General features: G+C 48.4%; 1 protein-coding gene across 3 annotated transcripts in view; it reads right to left on the minus strand.

Annotated features, from left to right (window-relative positions):
* The window catches only part of DPP6 (dipeptidyl peptidase like 6), an 826,517-nt gene that overhangs the window by 465,262 nt on the left and 333,810 nt on the right, over window positions 1-27,445 (minus strand). The window contains exon 1 of one of the 3 annotated variants that reach the window (XM_041753452.1): window positions 1,166-1,522. The exons of the other annotated variants lie outside the window; for them this stretch is intronic. Within the exon in view, the coding sequence (XP_041609386.1) occupies window positions 1,166-1,222 (57 nt within the window). The 5' untranslated portion in view covers window positions 1,223-1,522. Of the gene's footprint in view, window positions 1-1,165; window positions 1,523-27,445 lie in introns of those variants that run through there. 3 annotated transcript variants of the gene reach the window in all.

Here is a 27,445-nt window from a genome sequence, read left to right on the forward strand (position 1 = left end):
GAGGAAATGACAAAAAAAAAAAAAAATCTCCCACTAAATACAGATCCAAAGTTGTCTTCATACTGTCTGTGAACTGACGTCGAGACCATCACACACTATCCCTGAAAAGGCTCTTTGCTTTCCTGAACTCTAATGGGCTCTCGTTTCTTGGCCTAAATCCTAGCAAGTGGTGGCTAACAACACCCCTGAAATAAATCGGAGAGATCAGCTTATGCTGTTGATTTACCAGGCTTGAGCAAACTGCTCTGGGAATCTACCGGTGTCTCCCAGGATCTATTTTAATGATCCGCCTGAGGAGAACCAAGCAGTGATTAAAAGATAAGAACCCTCACGATCTTCGAGAAGGGAATTACAATATCTACACGAGTGGTAAAACACAGCTTGCTGGTTCCCCTTCACTCCTGAGCCTGAGGCTCAGAGCCTCTGCAGATGGCAGGCCCGACTGAGTGGCAGGGTGAGTGGACACCCTGTGCCATATGGGGACACCCGAGCGGTCCTGGCCACCTTCGGCCAGCCCCTCAAGGCCTGCTACTTCTCAGCTGGTGGTGATGGAGGTCCCACTGGGTCCCAGCCGGGCAGTTTTCCTAGTGAGGAGAGTGTGCCCCCTCTAAATGCCCAGGATGAGCAACAATCTGTTCACTCCTTCGGAGATACTTAAGGAGAAGAAGCAGAAAAGGGACACAGGTATCAAAGAAAAGTCCTTTCAACATTGCTCATGTATCCTTTTTAGACTTGAGTTAGAACCAGATCAAAGTGCTGTTGGAGGGTCAGAATACACTGAAATTTGAGGAAGGGCCGCCCATCTCCTCCATCCCTCCCTGCCCCAGCCCCTCAAATTACAAAGTAGTTGGAAACGTTCACAACTGACAAATGCATAATCAGGCAGCTGGTGCCGAAAGAGGCCTTTGTCCAGAGGTGCCCCCACACCAAGTTTACCTCGCCAGATGCTTGCTCCCGAGCCCTGCAGTATGGACAGACCAGGGGATCTTGCAAAAATAGAAGTCAGGAGGGTAGAAGGCAGACCCCGGCTGCACTCTGCTCAGTGCCTGTTTCACCTCTGGCTTTGTGGCTCAGGTGAGGACAGTCATCGCAAAGAGAAAATCATTCAAGAAACACACATCCCCCACGCACGCACGCACAGGCACACTCCAGAAAGCAGCATTACCTGTTCCTGCTGCTGCACGGATTTCCCCGGAGCATTGGGCTCCTTGGCTGTAGTCATGGTGCCCTGGCCCGGGCGCACACCCGCACAGGGGCAGGAGCGGTCTGTCGGTGAGTCCGAGCCACGGGAGTCCGATCGGCGGGGAGGGGAGTGATTTAGTCCATACTTCCGAAATCACACGGCTATTTTGGGGAGGATGGGGGAGGGCGAGTGGGTAGACCAGCCTAGTTTTCTCTTTAGATGCAAGGAGCCGAGAGCGGATCCGAACAGGGGAGATGCTGCGGCTTAGCGGGGCTTCTCCAATTAGCAACAGCCTCCGCAATCGCCACAGAAACAATGGTAACTGCTTAGCAACCGGCAACTGGCGGCGCCGTGCAGGAAGGGGACCCGAGTGATGCGCGCCGCTCCCGCCCGCCGCCCGCCTCCCGCGGCGCACGGCGCATGCTCCGGCCTCGGCTCGGCTGGGGAGGGGGCGCCGGGGTGGGGAGGGGGCGGGAGGGCTCCGGAGGTGGGGGAGGGGCGACGGGAGGGGGCTGGGGGGAGGAGCTGGGGAGGGAGCCCCAGGGGCGGGAGGGGACGCCAGGGGGAGGGGGCTGAGGGGGGAGGGGGAGGGGGCAGGGGGCAGGGGACCCGGGCCTGGGGACCTCCGCCGCCCTCGCCCTCGCTGCCCGGCCTCCCCAGGTGGGCGAGCCTGTGCCCCCGCAGCAGCAGTGCTGGGCAGCAGGTCACACCGGGACGCCGACGCGGAAGGGGGCCGCTAAGGGGACCGGAGGGACATGGGCTGTGTCTTTCCCTTCTGTCACCTAAGTGCCCGTGCTTGCGAGAAGGCAGATGGTCGGTGGGCACCGAGGCATGGCATCCTTCCCGTTTGCCCGGTGGGTTTTGCAGGCGTGCTAGATGTGGGAATCTTGGCCTTTATTTTCCTTCAAATTCAGAAACTTACTACGTTTCCTCTTTTTACTCAAAGAATCTCCGGTTTCTCTCTGAAAAAATCAACCAGAACCTCAAGGGTGTCTGTCGGTTAAAATTAAAAAAAAAAAAAATTAAAAAAAAAAAAAAAAAGGAACACAGCATCTGGGGTGACCTTATAGGAGCAAGGCTCCCTGCTGAGTCCTGAGCTCAAGGAGACAGCAGGACAGACAGGGCAGTCCTGTTGTCCCTGCCTGGTCTCCTTGCCACCTTGCTGGACCCTGCTGCACTGCCCCTCACCCCTGCCCCTGGGGGGACACAAGCTGGCTAGCGGAGGAGAAATGCAATGTGGGCCGAGCTGATTAGCTCTGAGTAAAGCTTGATTAGCCACTAGTTTACAGGTGGAAATGTCCTGTGGCCTTCCAGAAACACAGACCAGCTTAGCCTGCTGAGCTTGGGCTGCCCCTGTGTGTGAGCAGTGCCCTTTGTGTGTGCTCTCTAGCTCCTTCTAGGCCAGATCTTCTACCTCCACCCAAAGGCTTTCAGGCCACAGGCATTCACTGGCCTGGGGGAGCACAGCATCCCTGCACTCAGCACTAATAAATACTGTCAGTAAGAAAGTCCTTCCTCCTGCATCTCTGTAAAGCCCAGCATCTGAGCAAAGACAAAGTAGGTGCATTTCCATGAAAAAGCTATTTCCTAGTAGGTTTCTTGTTCAATTCCTTCCCAACACCCCTGACCCCTAGTCACTTTACAAAAATAAACACACTTGTGAAATCCAAGGCACTGCATACCTTCTTTGGAGTTGACAGATGAATCCAGATCATGGCAGAGCTGCCCGGTCACCTCTACCACAGCCTGAACTTAATTCTGGGCTAAGTATTTACTTGGCACCGATTCTAAGACATCAATATAGGCAGCTGGGAGTTTGTATGGTTTACCTAAGAATATAAAAAAAAAAAAAAAAAGGAAAACCCCACCTAAACCCCCATCACACAGTAAAGGTCTGGTTTGTGTTTTGTTGCTTTTGTTTAAACTTCCCACAGGACACTGTATTTCCAGGGTGAGAACAGCAATGGTGTGGATCCCTGTCTAACTCTGTAGTCCTGCTACTGGTTTTGAATGTGAGTTACTATCAGCGTTGGCTGCAAGGAGCGTGCCAGGCCAAGAAGCCTCACGGGGGCGTCTTCCTACAGCTACAGGCTCCTAAGTGGAGGGTGCGCGCCCCACTTGGTCACATCCCTGGCCTCCGGAAGCCACTCCAGCATCATGAGGTTGGCAAGCAAAGCTGCCCTGGGCAACCCAGCAGCAAAGACCCAGTGAAAAGAGCTGAGCAGCCATTCTTCCCACTGGGGTACCTGGACCCCAGTGGCTGTGGCAGCGGGGATGGGGGGAACTCAGTGAGAAGTGAAGTAGAGTGGCCACACCGGGACCACAGTGGGCTCAGCTGCAAAATACCCTTTTACTATTTCAGTCTCACTCCTGAGCATCTCAGAGCTGGTCTGTCCTCCAGAGTTTCCTCTTGAGTGAAACACCAGAGGGGGATCAAATCTGAACCCACCATCTGTTAGCATCTCTGAAAGGATCCATTGCAAATCCATGGAGGCCAGGACCACTCCCCAGCATGGATATCCAAGGACAGAGACAACAGCAGAAGAAGGAGAAGTGAAGGGAGCTGGGCCCTGCCCCCTGGTCACCGTTTCCAGAGCCCTGAGTCTAACCTAGTGAGAGTGAGTTGTACCCTGGGTGTGCTAGGTTGTGTGATGGAGGAAGACATGAAACCCCCTCTGGCACTTCCATCTTACTTCTCAGTAAGGACCTTATGTATTATTTTATATCTAAAATGAATATGGCTAAAAGCAAAGTTCACCTACATCTGCAAGATTATACCTGATACTTCAAAAGAGTCTCCTGCTAGCATCAGATCATGAGATCCCCAGAGTGTGGGCCCGGCCAGCCTTCCCAGTGCCCACACTCCCCCATTCATCCCATCTCTTTTCTGGAGCCGCTGGATGGAAAAGCTTGAGAATTATGGGTCAAGGGCCAGGCCAGACTGTGCCACTCAGAACCCTGCCCTGGGATTTTCTGGCATCAAGTCCCCAGGCGGCTGACTTTTCTGCATACTTGACTTTATTGCTTTTAAAAGAGAAAGGGCAGGCTCTCCTGCCAAATGCAGGAGAAACACTGGGTGGTTCCACATAGATGAGGAATCTGAAACAGTCCACGTCCTGTAAGCAGAGGACAGGATGGTGGTTGCTAGGCCTGCAGGGAGGTGGAGACAGAATTGCTGGGTATGAAATGTTTGCTACGGAAAACGACAAAGTTCTGGAGAGGCGCTGTGCCACACGGTGCTTGTAGAGAACTGTGCTCCTTGGTCTGTGGAAAGAGTTGATCTTGTGTTATATGTTCTCAGGACAAGCAAAATTTAAAAAACAGAGACAATGGGCCACAGTTTATCCATATTTAAAAATCATTATCCCTCCAGAGGACAAACACTCTGCTGATGCTTATCCTTCTGCAGAAAGTGGGTATCACTCCAAATCCAGAGACCCAGTTCCAGGGAGAGTGGGACTAAAGTCTCCTGTGCATTATCAGCACTCCCATCTGAACCTCCTCCGTCAGAGAAGAGGCTAACAACCAGTGTGCACTGTCCTCCCCACAGTAGTGCAGATCAAAAAAAAAAATTAAGAAAAGGAATTTATAGATAAGTTTCGGGAAAGCATCACATATAAATATTATGGTTTCCAAATTCTAGAGATGGTGGGAAGTATAAGTCCAAGAGTCAAGGGAGACTCCAGCTGGAACAGGAGAACCCCAAAAGGCACACTGCCCACACTCCTTCCCCACACCTTCCTCCACGAATATTTGGTTGATGTCATGCATACTTAGCAAAGGGACGGTGCCTACCTGCGCCCGCTAACAATGACAGTAAGAGCAGTCACCTGTTACTGCGCTGTGTGCAGTACACCCAACCCAAGCAACTCCACATGGCACACACTGCTATCTCCCCTGTTTTACAAAAGGAAATCGATATTGGGAGAACCCCGTGGTTATCCAGAGACTAAGTGGCCAAGGCAGGATGTAAACCTGGGCAGTTTGGGCCCGGGATCTCCATGCTGCACCGCCCTGAAGGCCTCATGAGCAGACTGTTGAAAACTCTAAGCAGTCCATGTGCCAGGAGTCACACTGAGAAGTTTATACATATTATCTTAACACTTAAAAATCTCTCAGATGTGTATCGTATTTGTTTGCTAGGGCCACAACCAAGTTCCATAGATGGAAGGCCAGCACAGCTGAGATTTATTCTCTCAAAGTGCTGGACCCCAAGAAGTCCAAGATAAAGGTGTTGGCTCCTCCTGAGGCCTCTCTCCCCAGCGTGTGGACAGCCATCCTCTCCCCATGTCCTTACCGCTCATCCCTCTATATGTCTGTGTCCTCATCTGCTCTTCTTATAAGTATCCCTGTGAGACGGGCCAAAGCCTCCCCCCCGCCCCCACCAGTGATCCCATTTTACCTAACCTCTTTAAAGACCCATCTCCAAATACCGTCATGTATCTGAGGTCCTGTCTGCTAGGGTTCGATAATATGGATGTGGGGGAACAGAGTTATAACATTTACTGTTAGCCCCCTTTTACTTATGAGGAAAGTAGGCTTAAAATGATTCATAAATTCTTCAAAAATCACAGTCAGTAGTAAGCGGCAAAGTGGGCACTTAGATCCAGGTGTGTGATCAAAACCTGCTGCACATATAAGTGTACAGCAGTACCTTCTCAGCTTTCTGGGGATGAGTGCTCCTGGGCCAAGGGGGCAGGAAGAGAAGGATCTGCAAGCTGACACACCTCCACTCTGAATCTGGGCTCTTTTGGGGGAGCCGAAATGCACTGAGCAAGGACTATGCTGGTGCCTGACTCTCGGCCAAGCCAGCTCTTCACTGGCATGCGAGGGCGCAGGCAGCTCGAGCCTAAGCAGAGCGCAAGGCAGGCCTGCCTGTCAACGGGGCCTCCACCAGCTGCCTGTCCTGTCCTGTTATTCCCTCCTGTTCCCTCCCGCACTGTGGCCCGGGGCTGTTTGAAGTGTCTCATATCTGCCATCAGCCTCACTGAATGGACCTGAGGCAGAAGAGCCCTTTGCAGGCGCCTCTGGAGAGAGGCATCTTCGTGTGGGCTTGCCGACTTAGCCTGGATCCTCTCCCCGTGCCAGGTGCGTCTGACTAGGGCACTGGCACGGGCTCAGCTAATTAGGTTTGTTCGCAGACTCTCAGGCCTGGATCCTCTGCAGCTTGATGCCCTCTCCCACTCCTCTGATGTCTGTCCACCTTGCCCCAGAAGCCCATCAGCTAAAACAGCTTTGTATCAAGAACCACCTGCTTGGAACACCTGGATGGCTCAGTGGTTGAGCATCTGCCTTTGGCTCAGGGCGTGATCCTGAGGTCTTGAGATCGAGTCCTGCATCAGGCTCCCTGTAGGGAGCCTGCTTCTCCCTCTGCCTGTGTTTCTGCCTCTCTCTGTGTCTCTCATGAATAAATAAATAAAACCTTAAAAAAAACACACCTGATCTGCAAGGCTTCACCAAATCCCTACTACGTGCAGATGGCAAAACCACCTACAGAAACAGGCACATGGGCTGATCTGCTGCTGCACGGTAGAGATTTGAATGTCTTTGGAGTGGAATCTCTGTAGATTTTGAATTTTTCAGCATTAACTATCTGTAAGAGAAGCTACTTCTAACTTACAATTCCCTGAAAATAAAAAATGTGGGCAGCAAGGTATGATTCCCTGGAGAGCCCGGCGGAGATCCAAAGAAGCAATTTAAAGATAAATAAATAAAAAGTAAACACGGAGCATTACCAAGGGGGAGGGAGGATGTGGGTAAGTTTCCTGAAGACTGGGTTTCTCTAGAGAAACGGACCAATAAGATACTATATATATAATATGCTATTCTATATTATTTATATATTAAGGAATTGCCTCACTCAATTGTAGGGGCTTTCAAATCTGAAGTCTGCAGGGCAGACCAGGAGGCTGGAAACCCAGGGAAGAGCCGAGGTTGCAGCTTGAGTCAAAGGCCATCTGGAGATGGCCTCTAGAATTCCCTCTTTGTCAGGGAAGGTCTTTTATCTTTTCTAAGATTTTATTTATTTATTCATGAGAGACATAGAGAGAGGGTCAGAGACACAGGCAGAGGGAGAAGCAGGCTCCATGCAGGGAGCCTGATGCAGGACTAGATCCCAGGACCTCGGGATCACACCCTGAGCCGAAGTCCCATGCTCAACCACTGAGCCACCCAGGCATCCCAGACCTGCTAGATGTATGTTGATGGAGTAAATGGGTGAGCGTGTAAATCAGGACCCACAAACTATGGCCCGTGGGCCAAACCCAATCCACTTCCTATATTTTAAATAAAGTTTTATTGGAATGCGGCTCTGCCCATTTGCTTACGTAGCATCCAACAGCTGCTTCTGCATGACAGTGACAGAAGTGACACCGTGACAGAGGCCATGTGGCCTGTGAAGTATAATGGTTACTGTGTGGCCCTCCGCACAGTTTATCGATCCCTGGCCTGGAGTGAGTCTGTTACCTGCCAACTAAAGGTACATCGATTCATGTGGAATCCCAAATTCAATAGGAAAAAACCTTCCAGCATCCAAGGAGACCACCTCCCCAACCCCTTAAAAGGAAAGACACCGGAGAAACCTAACCCGTTTTAGTGTCAGCCTACAGCTCCCCTCCCACCATGCCCATCAGAGCCCCTCTCCTGTCTCGTGCAGCACACTGCTCCCCCCACACCGTGTGCACATCCCACAGCGTCTTCCCCAAATCCACGGCAGTTTCATGGGACGGGTCTAAGTGTCCCAGAAGCAGGAATCTCCTGTAGATTCAGCGAACGCTGAAATCATTGCAGCGGTCTGTCAGATCCATACCTCTACCACTTAGGGCAAGTGCTCAAAAATATTTGTTCAGATAAATTGATGATGTGGTATATTCAAGGGAATTCGATTATACATCATCTTTGAGTGATTTTCAACTCTTTTTCCTCTAGAAAATGTTTCCCTTGCTGATCACAAACCTTTACAAGATAAAGGAACGGGTATCACCCTTCTGGGGATTAAAATCCCCGCAGGAGGCAGAGCCTGAGCCACTGTCTCCAGCCTCTGGGAAAGTCAACAGCTCTGCATTTACTGAGAAATTACTGGGTGCTGGGAGCCTTGTACATAAGGCAGGAAATCTTCTCTCATGGCCTCACGGCGTCATAGGAGGAAGAACCTTGTAACACATAAATCCCTTTGGGTCCTGCCTTAGGAAGTACAAGGAGACGGGTGTAGGGGGAGTGGAGGAGCTGTGTGGGACACACTGGTGCACACCTGGCAATGCTAAGCAGTGATTAGAAGATAATGTGCACACAAAGTAGCATGGACGGTTGGTGAATACGGTGCTAGAGGCAAAAAAAAAAAAATAAGAACTGTACATATTTACACATATATACATATATATGTAAGACTATATTTACATAAATATATATATATACACAAAGCAGATGCATGCACATAGAAACTATAAAACCCTTTAACAAAAAATGCATTCCTACAAAATATGTGTTCTGCAAAACTACATATAAACTAAAAGGTACCCATCAAGAAATATAATGCTTGCTGATGGCAGGGAGGGAAAAGAGAGTAGATACCCATGAATGGAACAGTGCTGTGAACTCCTCCTCTGCCTCTCTCAGCTCCCTCACCTGTGAGTCAGATGGAGAAGGTCCAAACAAAGTGTGTGGTAGTGCTCGGGAGCCCCGCATTACCGTACCATCTCCTGGAACCCTCCCAAGGTGCCCCAGAACCATGGCCTTAATTCTTTATTGATAGCGAAGGAAATTGGCTTTGAGAGAAGGACCGTTTGTCTGAGGTCATGGAAACCCTTGGTCTGATGAGTGTGCCTGGGGTGGACCCACACTGGAGTCAACCTCCTCTTGGGCAAGCATGCCACACTCTCAACTAGGTATTCCCGAAGTTACATGCCTGCTGGAAGGTTCTTTGAGTCCAGGTGGATGTTGCCGGGTTGGTCATTGAATTTCTGAAAATTGCCACAACACAAAAGGGCTTTTAAAGCAACTCACAAAAAAAATTAAAAGTTAAAAATTAAAAAAAATAAAGCAACTCACATTTATGTCCATACCCTGCTTTATTTACTTTTTTCTATTTAAATGCATGTCATTTATTATTATGTATCATGTTGTTCTCTAAACCCTTTCAACACATAGTCTCTGTTTTTCTTGAAGATGGCAAGTTATTTTTCTTTTTTCGCACCCCAGCTTTTAGGCGGCAGCCTCAATTCCACAGTGTGACATTTTGGAAACTTTGCTTTAAATTTTTCGTGTTTCATCCCCAAAGTAGCTTTATTCCATTCAGGTGGCCTTGCCTGTCATGCTTCCCCCTGGACCATCTCACGCGTTTGAACATGGCCGCAGAGCACCCCGCAGGTCGGCCACATCCGCTGCCGGTCACTGCTTAGCACGGTCTGGTCCTCCTCTGGCACCTCATGCACCAGGATGACCTTGGCAACTGAGGCTCGACAGATGCCTAGTTTATGGTTTCTAATGACCCTCGTTGAAAGTCCTGGGTTGTTCATGCAGCCCTAGTCTAGCCCAGGACCTAGTGCCAGGTGTGGAGCAAGCGCTCATGTTATTTAGTTAACATAGGTATTTGCACCACCACATTGCCTGCAATGGTGTTTCAGGATAGAGATGCCCAGAAGAGGCCCCTGGACAATCCTGGTGTGGGTTTCACATCCTCTCTGTTTTTTCAGGACCTCCACTCACCTCCCTGCCTTCTGGACTGGGCCTGGTCATTTGGGGTCAGGAGGGATAGGAGAACATGTCTGATGTAAAATGTCCCTCCTGAGATCTTTCACTTCTCATGCTTCATTTTCTTTTCTTATTTTTTTAAAGTTTTATTATTTGAGAGGGAGAGAGCACATGAGCAGGGACAGAGGGAGAGAGGGGAGAGAGAGAGAGAATCTCAAGCAGACTCCATGTTGAGTGCAGAGCCCAACATGGGGCTTGATCTCACAACCCTGAGATCACAACCTGAGCCATAACCAAGAATCGGTCACCCAACTGAAGGTGCCACCCAGGCGCCCCATCATGCTTCATTTTCAACACCAAATAAATAAATAAGCAGATCAATGCAGAAGGTTTCTAGGGAAGGATCAGTCAGTGAAATCCTTATTAACCAACTTTGCCAAAACACATCTGAGTTGACTCTGGGGATAAATATAAATGACATTCAAATATCCACAGAGAATTGGATGCATATAAACAACGATAAGCTAAGACACCTGGTAGCTTCTCTCGGAAGGCATCCTCAAGGCAAGGGCATTAACAAAGGAGAGTCATAGAAACCACATCTTCTACCCAAGGACTAGACTAGCACTGTGCCAGCCCTTACCCCTCCCATCCTCACATGCCCAGCTTGGATGCCACCTCCCACCTCCCCGTGGACTCGGCCCCTTGCACCACTGCCCTCCCATCACACACACTCTACGTGCCAGGTTGGCGTGAGTGAAGTCCTCATCCTCACGCCTTGTCCGCTTCCTTGGCATGCCTGGCCCCACTATGAGTGTCTCCAAAGGGGCGGGACCAAAGCAAGAGGAAGTGCTGCCATCGACTAAAGGAATGGCTTTGGGGTCAGAATTGTGTGTCTGCAAATCCCAGGTCTGCTCATTTTCTGGCTTTGTGTAAGCTACTGATCCCAGGTTCCAGCTGTTATAAGGACGCGATGGTCAATGGCTTGTAGAATGCTGTCAGAATGAAGTCAGATAAACTCTGAAGCCAGTGGACACAGACTACAGCCTCAACAAATGGTTTCTCTCTTCGCCATTCAGAGCACCTTATGGGCCAGTCTGCTCCTGTCTGCATTCCCGGTGCCAGTGTGCAGAGAAAGCAGCCGAATAACATGCTGGGGATGGAATGTTTGGAAAACTTAAGTGTCATCTTGATTGAACCAGCAGGACAAGAATCCCCCTCCACATGATATGCCAAGAGAGGCCAGAACTGGGTCATCCCCTTCAGTAACTCATAGACACAGAGATGCAGACAGAAGCTTGCACTCAGAGTGGAGCTTTATGGGGACCCATGGCCACAGCAGACGCAACGGAGAGAGGGAAACATGGGACGGGACACGGGCCACCCTGGGAGCGGGGAGCAAACCCAGGCAAGGAGCGCAGGACGGATTGAGCGCGGAGATGCTCTGGGGGGTGAGAGAGTTTTCTAGAACACAGGGCTCTGTGCCCACCCACCTCCAATCCAGCCTCCAGCCAGGGCTCCTCCACCTCTTTCTCCTTGGTTGAGAGCTGGCGTCTCATTGGATGGAGGATGCACAGTTTGGGGCCCACAGGGTCCCACCCTGCAGAGGACCAGCTCTCAAGGAGGAAGGATGAAAGGGGGAGCAGTGACCACTAAGGAAAGAAAGACTTCCGACACTTCAGAAAAGGAAGTGGAGACCGCGAGGGAGAGCGATTTCATCGGTTCATCAAGTGGGCACCAAAGATCACATGTGCTTCGTGGCGTCTTTTGTAAGAGCCTCCTCTGCTAAAAATGAGAGCTAAGTGAAGGTCCTTAAGAATTAGGGCCCAGGGATGCCTGGGTGGCTCAGTGGTTGAACATCTGCCTTTAGCTCAGGGAGTGATCCTGTGGTCCTGGGATCAAGTCCTTCATCAGGCTCCCCTCAGGGAGCCTGCTTCTCCCTCTGCCTGTGTCTCTGCCTCTCCCTATCTCTCATGAATAAATAAATAAAATCTTAAGAAAAGAAAAAAGGAATTAGGGCCCAGCCTACATGAGGGAGCACTGCCAGGATGACCCCGACCCCATCCCCAGCCTCTATCTGTTCCTGTCCGACAGGTGACTTCTCCTGGGGCCACATGCTCCCGTTCCCCAGAGGCTCACACACACACACACACACACACACACACACACACACACACACACACCTCAGAAATGCCTGTCCAGGCCAGGATGGGGAGGGAGGCCTGTCTGGGCCCCCCAGGAATCTGTTAGAGATAATGTGGTCTTTCCCTCCTTCCTGACACACAGGTGGTGCCCCTATATCTGATAAAGGAGTAGCTGTGAGGTAGGTGCATGCAGACCCTCTGATCTCACAGCAGTGCCCTTCCCTGTGTCCCCTCACTCAGTAACATCTGTGGACTAAGGGAGGTCCAGACTTTGTAGAGATGAACTATGCAGCTGCCGTGCACCCCTTGGCAGTGCATGAACACAAATAAAACTCTGCATCAAATCTATGGAGGGGCCTCTTCGTTTGCTGGTCTCAGAATGCCTTCTCACTTTGGGGGATGCTTTGCTGTGTTTCCCCCACCTTCTAACACTAATAATAAAAGAGTTTATATATGAAATAATAGATGAGGGACTGAATGGAAAGTCAGATCTCCACCAGCCCCCACAAGAAGCAGAAAAGATAACTCGCAGCCGAACACAAAACCACCACATGAAGACAACTACCACCCCCTAAGAGGAATAAGAAACAAGATTTACATCATGAAATTAACTTACTCTATCGCCTATGGTGTCCATCAGCATTAAGAGAGTAGAATAAAATTTAATTAAAAAAAAAAAAACCCAAGGAGCTAGAACTCTTAGTAAGGGTATTATTACCTAATGAGACTTTGGTGAAGTGGAGTCTATTGTGAAATATAGGAAAGCAGATGCTCTATGTTCTATGAAAAGTCAAAACAGAAACTGTGCCTGTCCACACAATGGTTTCTTTCCATTCCAATGTGCTTCTCTCCTTTTCTGAGGTTGCTGCGCACCCCTACTTCTTCCAAAGCCTTTGCAAACTGACACCAGAGCAGCAACTAGCAGCCTCAGGATCCAGCCATCAGTAATTCCCCATTTGCAACATTTCCATTTACAAAATATTCCACGATGCCAAATCAAGAGAGAGAATCTTCCAAAGGGACTTCACACAATGGGGGGGGGGGGGAAGCACACCAGGAATGAATTAGCTTTCATGATTAAGTAGGTCTCTTACAAAGATGCTCAGATGAATACTGGCAAAGAAAGACCATCCTCGGACAGAACAGAGTCCACCAGGACATGAGCCTGGTTTGGAACACATCTAAGAAGGATGCAAGACTGACCCTGCAACAGGACTGGTGATTTCTCAAAGACCACCCCAAGTAGGATAACAGGCAGAAAAGAACACACCTGATATAGTAAAATTTGCAGGGAGGAGCCATTAAGGATCTGATTTGGATATATTTTCTTCACCAAGGCTTCAAAAATCACAATTATGTCTTTAACCTTCATGGTTGGTATCATTCATAAAACTAAAACATACAGTCAAGGTAAGACAACCCCCAGTCTCTATGTTAACTCATCTGTCAATGAATGGGTCATGTTAACAGACTTACCTACCAAAAGGACTCACTTGAAGAAATTCAGAACAAACCCTTTTAGATTCAGAGATACCTTCTTCCTCCACCTTCCTTGACAGCTTGCAGAAACCCTCCTCGCCTTCAGATGGAGTGTGGTCTTCTGATGAGTCTAGAATTATGCTGTACCTCCATAAAGGAATGGGGTCAACACACTCTCTGATGCTGGAGTGGTAAGGATGAAATAGGTTCTCTGTTCCTGGAGTATTTTTATGTGCTAGTTGACAAAACCTAAATGTCCATCACTAGGTTTACTCTGGGGGGGGAAGCCCCCTTCGGGTATCCCTTGTAGGTTAAGGCAGGAATACCATGTCATGGGTGATTGGACCAGGGTCTGTGGCCTCATAAGCAGACAGCCAACGTATGGCCATCAATCCCACTGGAAGAGGTGAGTCAGGACAAGAGGATTCTCCCTTTCAGCAACCTGAACTCAGAAGAGTGGAGAGTCTGTTAGTGGTGAGTAGTCAGATGGAAGCTGCAGGAGAGAGTGCATGGGGTCTCGACCGTAACAGGGCAGCTGCGGTGAAGCAGCCAGGCTGGCAGGCTCGTGTAGAGGCAGAGGGCATAAAGAGCAGACAATTGCTGAGGACAGCTGAGAGAAGGAAGGAAGGAAGCAGGGCCTGACTGCTGGGAGCAGCTGGACCCTGGAGTGGTCTTGCTTTGTGGCGACTTCCCAGCTCCCATTTCTGGCATAGGACGGGGTGCATCCTTATAATAATTAATTTCATCCAGAGATGACCCAAGTGTGACTTTGAGGTGCCTTAATTGTAATTTGTCAAAGCAGCGCTGGCCTGTGTTTTGGAATTTACATAAGCTCAGAAGCCTTTTCTCAAGCATTAGTGGGTATGCAACCTAGCGTCTGGTGGCACAGAGGGGCAGGTTGGAGGTCCCGATGCAGATGAAGTCCTGAGGGTCTCCACCGCAGTGACCCTTTCATTCTAGGGGTTCGGTGGCATTCCTACAGTAGGTTTGGCTGGGGGGAATGATTGCAAACTGGTTCAGGTTCTCAAGCCCAGCACTGTTTTCCACTTGCTGAATTTTGACTCCACTTAAAAACAGGGGATTATTACTAAATCCCTGGTTGGTGACCTATTTTTTTTTTTTGTCTCTCATTTAATTCCCAGACATTTATTGAGCATCTACCAAATGCTAGGTCCTGTTCAGACACTAGGGAAACAAAAATCACACAATGTGGCTTTGAAGGACTCTGAGGCTTGTGGAGGGTACACAGAGAAAGAGAATATCCAGGTGGACATGGAGGCAAGGGTGTTCAGCAGGAGCAGGAGATCTGTGGTTCTAGAAAGGGTTTTGTAAGAAGTCCCATTGGGATGGTGGCCCCGGGAGACCAGCGACAAAGACCTGGCAAGTGGGGGATCTCTACAAAGGAAGGGTAGTAAGGCGCAGACGCTTCTCTCGATGGGCTATAAGGAGCTGAGTGTGCTGTGCCGTGTGTGTGAGTGGTAGGGAGCGGGAAGGCTCTTGTTCATTGAGGGTGCAGACTCTGTCCTGTAGGCAACTGAAACTAAATTTGGCAATAAGAGGTCATGAGCAGACCTACAGTTAGAAATGAAGTGTGGGGGGGACGCCTGGGTGGCTCAGTGGTTGAGCATCTTCCTCCAGCTCAAGGCATGATCCTGGGGTTCTGGGACCGAGTCCCGCTTCGGGCTCCCCGCAAGGAACCTGCTTTTCCCTCTGCCTGTGTCTCTGCCTCTTTCTCTCTCTGTGTCTCTCATGAATAAATAACATCTTAAAAGAAAAAAAAAGCAAAAGCAAAAGAAATGAAGTGTGGGAAATGAAGTAGGAAGGAGACAACTGGTTTGGAAGTTTTTGGAGTAATGAAGCAAAAAACACCAAGTGCCTGAAGTAAAACAGTAGGGAGTGATAAAAAAGAAAAAAAAATTAAATTGCTTCTTAAGGTAAGATTGAAAGAATGTATTGACCAATAAGATGGCATCCATTTTCTTTTACCAAATTTGGCCACAGCAACACAGACTAATTCTCTGGATGGCCTGGGACAAGGGACTGTGCTCATTACACACTTTTGTTATCTGCCTTCACATTGCACTTGTACTTGGCCTGGCCCTGCGATGTGCCCATGTGGAGCTTCCTCATGAGCACCTCTGTAACGATTGGGATAAATTGCAATGATCACATCTCATTTATTTTTCAACATCCTCTCCAACTGGTCATTCTACCGCGTGTTGTATATTCTCCAACTATTATACTTGAGACCCTGAGGGCTTGCCTCGATTCCTTGTTTGGAGGGACTTCGTCTGTGTGGCTCATGGGCTAAGACTAGGTCAGGGTTTAGGACATCGAGGTTCTGTACCCACGGCAGACCAGCGATAACATCCACCCCCCCCCCCCCAAATTCAAGTGTTAACATCTAACTCCAAGGTGATGGTGTGAGGAGGTGGAGCCTTTGGGAGGTGATGAGGTCACAGGGATGGAGCCCCCAGGACTGGGATCAGCGTCCCCACAGGAGAGGCCCTTGAGGGCTCCCTCTCCCTCCTACCACCTGAGGACACAGCAGCAAGACTGCCAGCTGTGAGCCAGACTCGGAATGTGCTGGGGCCTTTGGAGCCGGGACACATAAACACCAGTTGTTCACAAGCCACCCAGGTTGCACTGCTGTCACAGCAGCCCCAAAGGACCAAGTACTATGTGTCCCCGCACAACCCCTGAGTCCTGATTCACGGCATGTTCTAGGGACCCTGGAACAGTTGTGGAGCCAACAGAAGTAGCTAAGTCTCCGACGCTGGTGGAGCCCTCCAGGGTCAAAAGGAGAGGGAGACGCCACCTGAGTGCTGGTGCCCATCCATTGCGTGCACAGGGCAGGTGTGCGAGATGGGGTGAGTCACCACCACCCTCTGGGCTCCATTCTGTCACCTGCCCTAGCCCCCTGCTCACCGCTACATGTGTGCCACTTTGCCTAGTGCTCAGTATGCAGCAGGTGCTCCCTAAATGTCTGTGGCCAATGAAGAAATGTGCGGACTGAATCACGTCGGTGGCCCCAGTGCTTCTGGTTTCCACCTTGAGTTAGGTTGGTGGCCGCGAGCCTCAGGTCTGGTGGTGTCACTCAGCTCGGAGGGGCTCTGTGGCTGGCCTGGTGACCTTCATCTGCAGGGCGCCCCACGCCGAGCTTCTTCACACTCCACCTGGAGCTGGAGCACAGTGGTTTCTTGAGCCCCTGGGAGGTTTACCTGCTTCAGTTGATTGCAGCAGCTTAACCATCACCTAAGGCATCCTGGCTGCAATAAGCTTCCTTCACCAGGGCTCACACCCTCTCTTTCCTCCATCTGCTTCTGTTTGTATTTATTTTTTTTAAGATTTTATTTATTTATGAGAGACACAGGGAGAGAGAGGCAGAGACACAGGCAGAGGGAGAAGCAGGCTCCATGCAGGGAGCCCAACGTGGGACTTAATCCCAGGACTGCAGGATCATGCCCTGAGCTAAAGGCAGATGCTCAAATGCTGAGCCACCCAGGCGTCCCTTGTTTATATTTTTTTAAAGATTTTATTTATTTATTTATTTATTTAGAGCAGGGGGAGGGGCAGAGAGAGAGAGAATCTCAAGCACCCCACACTCAGCACAGAGCCCGACACAGGGCTCGAACCCACGACCCTGAGATCACGACCTGAGCCGAAACCACAAGCCAGATGCTCAGCCGACTGTACTCCCCGCCCCAGGGGACCCTCATTTGCTTCTATTCAGCATCATCGTCTCACCTGAAGCACCCTTTTCTGTGACCCTGCGATCCTTTCTCAAACAGGTCAGCACTCCTGACACATTCCCTGAACTGAACCCCAGCAAAGCACAACCCGGCGAGACCTGGTCAGCCCTGGAGTGGGGAAGTCCAGTGACCCCACAGCAAGCTGTACCATCATTCTTTCCTCCACTTGCATTTGTGTCTCCGGCTGAAGATCTTCCTTGCCCGGTCACTTCACCCCATCTGTGTGGAGCTCTATGTCTTTGGGTGTCCATCAGAAAGCCAGCAGCATGTTTAACCAGTGCCGACATAGTAGGTGTGAAGTAAATATTTGCTGAAACGTGAGCTGTTACAGAGGCTCTCCTCTCTGCCACCTGCAGGGAGCAAACGTGGAGGGATTCATCAGACAGATGAAACTGCTTCTGTGAATCATGACTTCCACGTGGAAGGCTACACCAGGCCCTTACAAGGGACGTCACTGTTGCTCAGACCTAGCAGGTGGGCGGCGAGGCATCCATCATCTCCCCAACTGTGAGGGATCCCTGAAGACGGCAGGTGCCAAGGGAGGTTGTAGCCCTGCTTTGAGGGTGCTCCGTGAGCCAGCAGCAGAGTGTGGGCAGGCCCCAGTTTTTCCATGGACTCCTCTGGATCCCGCTGCCCTCCTCGCAGTGAGAAGGTGCTGCCTGGTGCTCTGTTGGATGCTGGGCTGTCCCCCCCAACTTTCCTCACCAGTGGCTTCCTCTGCCACGTGGGCAGGAGGCACCCCGTATCTCACATCTCCTAGCCCTGGATTGACTTCCAAGGTCTCTGCTCACCCACCACCTCTCCTCGCCCCTTCCCCATCTCCTGGGCTCAGCTGCTGTATTGTACTGAGGGAAGAACATGGGATGACCCCTCATCACTGCCACCAAGCTCTGCCTCGCTAAGCCTCAGCACAGCAAACTCTCCAAGTCAGAGGAATGTTCTCATGGCTCTGAAAGCCATGAGTTCAGAACACGCATGGCCTGGACGAGGGCCCCATCTTCCTGGGTCTGCACAGTGGCTGCAGTACCATTCAAAGGGTGCGCATCGGCGAAGACCCAAGACGTTCCCTTGGGAGGAGGGTCTTCCCACCATGTTTATCAGGCTGACTTTCTGCAAAAGAAAATCTCCATTGTGGTGGTGGTGGTGGTCAAATCCTCTAAAATACTCAGGCACCTTTAAGATGGATCCTGCCCAGTCATCTTGAATATTCTTAGCCATTTATGGACACGAAGAGCAGGAACGTCTACAGAACAACCTTGCCTACAGAATTCAGCACTCAATCCTCCTCCAGTTTACAGGTGATCCTCTCGTCCGACTCCATCGGATGCTACTGTTTCATTAGGGGAGGTGGCAAGTGACACATGCCCCTTCTGCTGGCCCGTCGGGGAGCCCAGTTCTCATGAGTGTGGCCGAGCTGCTGGTCTCAGCCAGCTAAGCAGATGGGCCCTGTGGGAAGCAGACAGTGTGCCCTGCTCCCTAGCTCCATGCCACTCCTCGGCTCCTGGCTTTGCTCTTTCGTCTTCTCCATAGGACAGAATTCTTGGAAAATAGAGGACAATGGCAGAGGATAGGTCTGCATGAGATTTGTCCAGTTGCCTAACAACATGACTTCTGCTTACAGCAGATGACCTAAACTATTAACTTGGGGGATTTTTTTGCACTGCATAGGGTCCGTGTGAGTCTAAGACAATCCACCCAGCCACGAGGAATGAAGTTCTCCTCTGCACTTACAAGCGCAAGCTCACCCACTCTGAAAGCTTAAAACACCTGAGTGTCAGCAAGTTTGATTGTTTGTTCTTCTCCCTCTGCGACTATTTTAAGCATTTTCAAAAACTGACCCACGGGGAGACCCAGCCCTCACCAAACACATCTCTCCTTCTATGCAAGCCTCAGGGCCTCCTGCATTACAACATCTGCCTTGCTGTTGGCTATCACGAGCTTTTTCACAAGACAAACTCCCTTCATTGTTTTACTTTCCAAAAGCAAAGAAACCCCAAGAGCAAAGCCGGCAGGAATGTGGCCAATGGGAGACTGGCCTTGAGGAAGCCAGGGAGGGCAGGAGAGAAGAGGTACTTCCTGGACACTGGCACACTCCCAAGGCCATAATGAAGTCTGGACTCTTACCACTAACCCTCAGCCCCTGGAGAGCCTTGCTTTCAAGCTCAGGTCTTCTCAGTAATCCCCTTGCCCGGAGGGGAATGTGCTTTCCAAAAGTTGCTCTGCAGACGAAGGCCACCTCCTTGCAGGGCCATCGCATGGATACATGACCCTGCTGCCTTTGCTAAGTTAGAATTCTATGGTACCACCTGGTCTGAACGTCCCACGGCAGCCTGAGGCACCTGCGGCCCTCTTGGTGCCGAGCACCCAAGGCTCAGTGTCTGTCCTGAACACGCAGCCTGGGGAATAAATATCACAAACCATTTTACTCATGGCTGCATCAAGGTGCACAAAGATGGAGATACCACCCAAGGCTGCTGATGAAGCTAGAGGATGGCCAGGAACCAGGTCACTTCCTCTTCCTTATCACAAGACACGACAGCCTCCTGTCGCCCGATCTTCCTGCCTGTTGTGCAGAATAGAAGTGCTCTTCTTGGGATCCCTGGGTGGCGCAGCGGTTTGGCGCCTGCCTTTGGCCCAGGGCGCGATCCTGGAGACCCGGGATCGAATCCCACATCAGGCTCCTGGTGCATGGAGCCTGCTTCTCCCTCCGCCTGTGTCTCTGCCTCTCTCTCTCTCTCTCTGTGACTATCATAAATAAATAAAAAATAAAAAAAATAAAAAAAAAAAAGAAAATGTTTTTAAAAAAAAAAAAAAAAAGAAGTGCTCTTCTTGGGTCCATGGTTTTGGAAAATTAAACCTGTTCTTTTCCAGCATAGAAACTATAAATATATTTCACACACTGATCAAGAGCATACGTACTTTAAAAACAATACTGAGGAGTTAACTTTGTTTTCTTAGAGGCATATTTCAGTAGGATGGGGGAAAACATGAAAAATGGTGCTTGAGGACGTCACGATGCACAAGTTGACAAGAGGACCTCCTCATCTTTCTGATCATCCAATTTGTCAGCATGAAAAACACACCTGAGTTTTTGTTTTGTTTTGTTTTTTGCAAAAAGTTAAATTGTTATCACTCTACAGACTCAGTCTTTTCTATATTCTAAGCATGCCAGTACTCTGCATATATTTCATAAAAGCACAGCAGGAATAATCAGTCTTAAAAGTAAACTAAGATCACCTCTGCGTTGTGACATCAATACTTCTCATGAAAAATGTAAGAACCTATCATCCTCTCATAATTTGTAATATTCTTATGTTGCCATCTCCCCACATTTTTAAAACCATTTTCTCCCTGAAAACGGAGCTGTGTTTTTAAATTGTGGTTATGTAAGTCTCATGTAGCATAAAATCTGCCAGTTTAGCCAGTGTTGAGTGTACAGGTGAGTGGCAGTGAGCACTTTCATGGCGTGCTGCTGTCACCTATGGTCTGTGCCCACCACGTTATTGCCCCCAGATAGAAACTGTAACCATCAAGTGGTAAGTCCCACTTCCTCTCCTCCAGCCCCAGTGACCTTCTCTATGAATCCTAGATGTCTTATGAGTGGAATCATGCAGTATTTGTCTTGTCTGCCTTATTTCACTTAGTATAATTCTTTCAAGGTTTATCCATGTTGACTTTCCTTCTCTATGAATCCTAGATGTCTTATGAGTGGAATCATGCAGTATTTGTCTTGTCTGCCTTATTTCACTTAGTATAATTCTTTCAAGGTTTATCCATGTTGTAGAATGTATCAGAACTCCATCCCTTTTTATGGCTCAGTAATATTCCATTGTGAGTAGGTACCACACTTTATTTAGCCATTCATCTGCTGATAGACAGTTGGGTTGTTGCCACCCTTTGGCTACTGTGGACAATGCTGCAACAAACACTGCCGTATAACTACCCGAGTCCCTATTTTCAGTTCTTTTGGGTAGGTTAGCTGTTTTTAATTTCAGAAATACCATCAATTGGTCGAAATTTGCATGACTCATTCATTTGTTTTGCAAAGAGTCTCATAGTCCTGGTAGAATTGAGTAACAGCTCCTCCACTGGCCTATAAATCAGCAAAGATACACCTACAACAGGCACCTCATGGTCTCATGGTGCATGAGCTGGCCCAGAAGGCAGAAGACCCATCTCCAATGACCACGATCAGACATTTTCTTATGACTGTGACTCAGCTTCCTCAACTGTCAAGCATGGAAATAATTCTTGATGCTTATCTAACACTGATGTCTTGAGGATCAAATGATGCAATGTTTGGAAAACATTCTGAAACAAAAAAGTTCTGCATAGCATAATAAATTAATTTTGAATCCTAAAATACCATTTTCATGCCATGCATCTGCAAGAAGATTGCAGTGATTTGGGTCCAGAGGCAGTAATTCCCTTGTCCTCATGGTGTCAGAATAATAAGCGAGCAACACACTTACCCCGGACAGTGCAATATCCAGTTCCCTACATGTAGATGGCAGGCGATGTCTGCTCATCATGCTCTCATATACCTGGGGTTGCATGGAGCTTAGTCTGAGTCTTACATGGCCATGTAAACTTCTGTCTGGCAAGATACCAGGATCACCAAGGATGCTCAAGCTCTGTCTCTATAGGACTGCTTCCTAAGATCCTCTTTGTTCAAGGAATATCTATGGTACCCTGTGCTACATGAGCTATATAATAATGACTATTTATCCTTCTATTAATATTATTATTTGGGGATCCCTGGGTGGCGCAGCGGTTCGGCTCCTGCCTTTGGCCCAGGGCGCGATCCTGGAGACCCGGGATCGAATCCCACATCGGGCTCCCGGTGCATGGAGCCTGCTTCTCCCTCTGCCTGTGTCTCTGCCTCTCTCTCTCTCTCTGTGACTATCATAAATAAATAATAATAAAAAAAAATTAAAAAAAATAATATTATTATTTGCCTTGAATGGAGAGTAAGTTCCCTGAAGAAAAAAGCCATGCCTTCTTATCATTGTGGATCCCAAGGAACCTTGCATATTGCTTTGTCCTTATAGCTATGCTTTAAGTTCCTGCTGGTGATGTGATGATGATGATGATGATGAGAGGAAGGAAGAGGAGGAGGAGGAGGATGCTAGCTCTTACTAACAAATAACAAGTACCAGGCATTCTTATTGTTCCTATGCATTAACTCAATTACTCCTAAAACAACCCTACAAAGTAGATGATTATCTTCAAGCTACCAATGAGTAAGCCAAGGCAGCAATGGCTGAGCTCACTTTCTCAAGATTACACAACCGTGTCAAGTTCAGGATTCAAAGCAGGCATGTGGTTGCATAGTTCATGCTTGGACTATCCACTCTATTCTGCCTCTCAAATGAGTGATCTAGGGCAACATGAGCCAGGTTCTAGCATTCAAAAGGTGAGTGCTTTACATGAGCAGGATCAGTGGGGTGCATGGGAATGAGCCTGGTCCCAATTCAGAAGCCTACTCTGAAGCAAAGTAGCTTCAGAGCAAAGTAGTACCGTGTGCTTTGCCATAGGGTGGGAACTGAAGACAGGATGTAGGTATTCTGACTCTATGGATGTGCCCAGGTGTTGCTCCTGGGCCAGAGTGAGATGTGAAGTGTGTTCTGATGCTGGCCTGAGCAAGATGGGGCTCCAGAGAGTCACATCTCTCACTTAATCTCCTGGTATAAGTTGACCACTTATAAGATGGCTTCTAACCTCTGAGAAGTCATCCTGTACTCATGTTAGAGCTGTTTGTTTGGCTTTATTGTGAAAGGCTAGGGGAGTAGCCTTCATTTCACTGCCTAACTCCCATAAATGAGCCACTGTGTGAATTCTTTCAAATAAGCACAAGACTTGATGGCAATTCCAAGGAAAGCACCTGAGAAAACCCAGCAGGCAGAAGCCTCCCTCACCAACGCCCCTAGGCTGCACATCCCACCCCTAGGTTTGAGTCTAAATTAGGGAGAGCTGAGCCCAGGGTTGGGGGCACATCCTTCAGACCCCAGAGCTTCTCTCCTGTGGTGCATGGAACACAGAGGGAAGGAAGGACCCAGAAAGCTTCATAACAATTACACACAAGAGATGCAAACCCACCCCTGGGGGCGGCTGCTGTTGCCTCGTCACCTACGTGCAGTTTGAGAAAGCCTCTTATGTGGATGGCTGGGGTACACGCTATACGTGCTGGGAGGACAACCCTGAGAACCACACCAACAACAGCACAGTTGCTGGTCAGACAACGGACTGGAGACTACCTACCTGGCAAGGGTACCACCATCCAATGCCAAACACAGATCTACGCCTACCTGTTGGGGTCACAGGCACATGGAATGCAAGGGAAACTAAGGAATATTATGCAGGTTTAGAATGTGCCAGACCCTGTACCAGATTCCTCCAGTGGTGACACTTAGGTAGACCCGTCATGAGAACAATCTTAGGCGAGGTGACTCTTTATCTGACAGATGGGAAACGGAAGTGTAGAAGGATACAGTCACAGAGACATACGTGGGGCTAAGCCCCATACTGTATGGTTTTTGCTCTTTTCAGGCAAGGAAGGTGGTTTGCATTTTTCTCAGGTAGCAGGATGCAGTCTAATGCACCAGAAGAGTTCAAATCCCTAGGTATGCAACATGACTGTAAAAACGGGGTCCCTGACACGATCAGTTCTGGGGCTAAAAGCCATCCATCGGGTCCAACGCAAGGCAGATCCTCGCCAAACTGCATACTTATTCCACAGATCCTACACTGAGATTCAAAATGCATCTCCACTTAGCATAATATCCTAAGACCTTCTACCACATTCTCCTAGATAATCGGTGGGGATAACTCTTTGGACTTTGTGGCTATCTTGGTTTTTAACAAAGCAGTCACAAATTACCTAAGTTTACAATGAACAATGGTTGTGTCCATTGGCCAATTGTGACAGTGAAAATAAGAGATCCACATGTGACTCCTGAATGGTTCTGAACACGGTTCACAAGGGGGAGTGGTCCCAGCAGAGGGAGAGCCCACCACGTGGCAGGCCTATTTACAAGTATAAATCCTGCTGGTTAAGACTACATTTTCACCACTTCATGACTACATGTCTACCACTTCCTAGCTGTGTGCCTTTAGTCAAGCCAAATCTTGACCTGCCTCAGTCTCTTCATCTGTAAGAATAGGACGATAACTGTGCTTACTTCATGCGGTGGCTGAGAGAATCACATATGTCCATAGGGAAGTGGCTCAGGACAGGCCTGACGCAGAGTGAACAATTAGTTCACAATGACCCTCATACTGCATTATTAGGACCAGGCGATTATAAGGAAATAGAAGGTCAATACTGGGATTTTCCTAGAAATGGTTTTCAGCCTGCAAATATGTTGTTAATAGAGTAACGAACCCACTCATTACCAGTATTAATTAAATCCAAATGTAAATTGAATTAGTAACTAATTAATTATGATAGGCATAATCGCAGCCAGCATTTATGGGGCAGCTACCTGAGCCCATGCTCTGTGCTGGCCGCATGGTGCCCAGTCCCTGGAGCTGCCTGACAGATATGGCACAGTTTCCAGAAGAAGGGAGCTCCCACTCAGCAGGGACGTGACCCTCAGAGGCCATAGAGTAAGTGGAGAGCAGAGCACCAGCCCAGGCCCTGTCCCCAAATCCACGGGCTTCCTGCACTCGTGCCCCACAGACCTCTCCTCCAGCCTCAGAGCCGATTGGGTGTTTAGGAACAGCTCCTCCAGCAAGATTCACTTCTTGAGCCCTTAACTTAAATCTTGGTGAAACCCAAAGGAATAAGTTTACAATTTACATTTGCATTTAGTCTAATACTCCAGAGCTTTGTGATAGAAGCTTAAAACCCCCCACTAATGCTAAAATAACAGGAAGAGGGATAAATACATCTCTTACAGTAATGGCAGGCCTGCTCTAGTTTCGTGGCTTTCAGAGCGATTCTCCTGCTGCTGGCCCATTCAAATGCACTTACGGGGGACAAACAATTATTTTACTTTCATCTGTGCTAAATGTAACTCTTCCTTCAAAATATCCTACTGACTATTCTCAACACTTATTTAGAGTTAGAAAACGTTCTAAGCTTTGAACAGAATACAAGCATTAGTATTCAAAACAATGGGCTAATATGATTATTATCCCAATAGGAAAAAGCATGATCTACTCCAGAGGTTTTTAGAACTGTTTTTTTTTTCCCAAAGGATCACCCCCTATGCATGTGGGGTTCTTTATTTAAAGCTAAATCCATCTGAGGACAAAGGATTTAAGTGCTAGACCACGTTATAGGAGCTATTAGCAAGCTGGCCAACAAGCCATCCTTTAAATAGGTAATGTGTTGGGGCACCTGGGTGGGTCAGTGGTTGAACGTCAGTCTGCCTTCGGCTCCGGTCGTGATCCCAGGATCCCGGGATCAAGTCCCGCATCGGGCTGCCTACGTGGAGCCTGCTTCTCCCTCTGCCTGTGTCTCTGTCTCTCTCTGTGTGTCTCTCATGAATAAATAAATAAAGCCTTAAAAAAAGGGAATGTGTTCCACTCCCAACAAAATTAAAAGCTATGTGTTCACTCATTACATTCTCAAAGTTCAGTGCATATATCAATATCGTTTCCTAAAAGTGTATTTCAGATTTCAAAAATCAAACTAATGAGACTCTGCAATCTAAACACAGTTATCACCGCAGTAAGAAAGGCTCATGCTACCAAGGCACTTTTTAAAAAAAAAATCTACACACATAGCATTCTACTCTAAATTTTGCTATATTCATATACATCTGACCCATTAAGCAATGCCCTTCAAGACCATCACTTCAGAAAGCCAGATTCTTATCCCTGCAACAGTGCCATGAAGGTTAACTCAAGAACATCCCAACCATAGTCAGTTTGGGGAGCACAAATGAAAGTCAATGGCAACATTTTATAGTCACATATGTCATTTATTGAGCCTACATAAATCTATAGATTTGATCAACAATGGTATTCTCCATACCCTCCTCTAAATGATTAGATCTTCACACACACACACACACACACACACACCCCACACACGTACACAAATCAAATAGACGCAAAACATACACACAATATACATACCACATGCATACACACACAGACACAGATACTCATACACACAGAGGCACACACAAGTTTTTTTAAAGGACTATCATTTAATGTCATTCAACATTTTAAAAAAATGTGAAGATGTTCAAATATTTCCACATACGTTTGGAACAACGTACCCGTAATAGAACAAGTGGATCACTTCATACGCAACCCCTCTGAAGGTGAAAACACGTATTTGGATGAATAATCTCTATAATAACTGCTAAAAAGTCACACCTCCTAACAACCCAGGGTTGGTGCTCATCCCTATCTGTCATGTGAGGAAACAGATACAAGTGCCATATTTGTGACAAATAGGACTGGATATGACTCTACTTTCATATCAGTAAGATGCAGTGTTCTAAGAGCAACTGAGACCATTGTTCCTGTCGGTGTTTTCTTCAAGCTGCTTAGGAAAACAAGACAGTAAGCAAATTCTTCAGAGAGGGCATCTGATCTGCACAGGAAAGTCATTTAGAGTTTTTTGAAGTGTGAAAACGGTTTCTCAAAGTGTTCTGAGCTCATTTTTCTTCTTAGTCAGCAAGATGCAAAGTGGCCACGGTATTTCCTTGCTTGAGCTTCCCATACAGGAGTGCTGGGCACCTGGTTCTGGCTGCGGGCCAACACTGCTCACAGCCCGCCCCGCCTTTGTCTCGAGAACTGATCATCTATGGATCTCCCATTGAATGGAACCAAGTGGTCCCTTCCTTCAGTTACATGGAGGGTCCACCAATCCAAGACCTCACCTGCTCAACAGGGATGGTCAACTGACCCTCCTCACGGGTTATTCTGCAAACCTGTAGGGAATTCGTGTGCATGACAGCAGCAGTGCGTGTCGCCAGCATGTCGCAGGCCAGCAAGGCTCTTTCCCCTTCATAGAGGAGAAGTAAACATAGCAGCAAACTATACCAGGATGATTCAGAACTGCTGCACAAGGACAGAGGTGACTTCTTTCCTCTTTTCCACCTTCTATTTTATTTGTTAAACTAATGGAACAATGGATCTTACAAGGTATTCACTCCATTGATTTGTCTGTGAATGGTTATTACATAGTCTGGTTTATTTTTTTTAACAGTTCAGATGAATTCTGAGAATTTGCAGGA

The sequence above is a fragment of the Vulpes lagopus genome, chromosome 4, assembly GCF_018345385.1.
Source record: "Vulpes lagopus strain Blue_001 chromosome 4, ASM1834538v1, whole genome shotgun sequence".
Classification (NCBI taxonomy): domain Eukaryota; kingdom Metazoa; phylum Chordata; class Mammalia; order Carnivora; family Canidae; genus Vulpes; species Vulpes lagopus.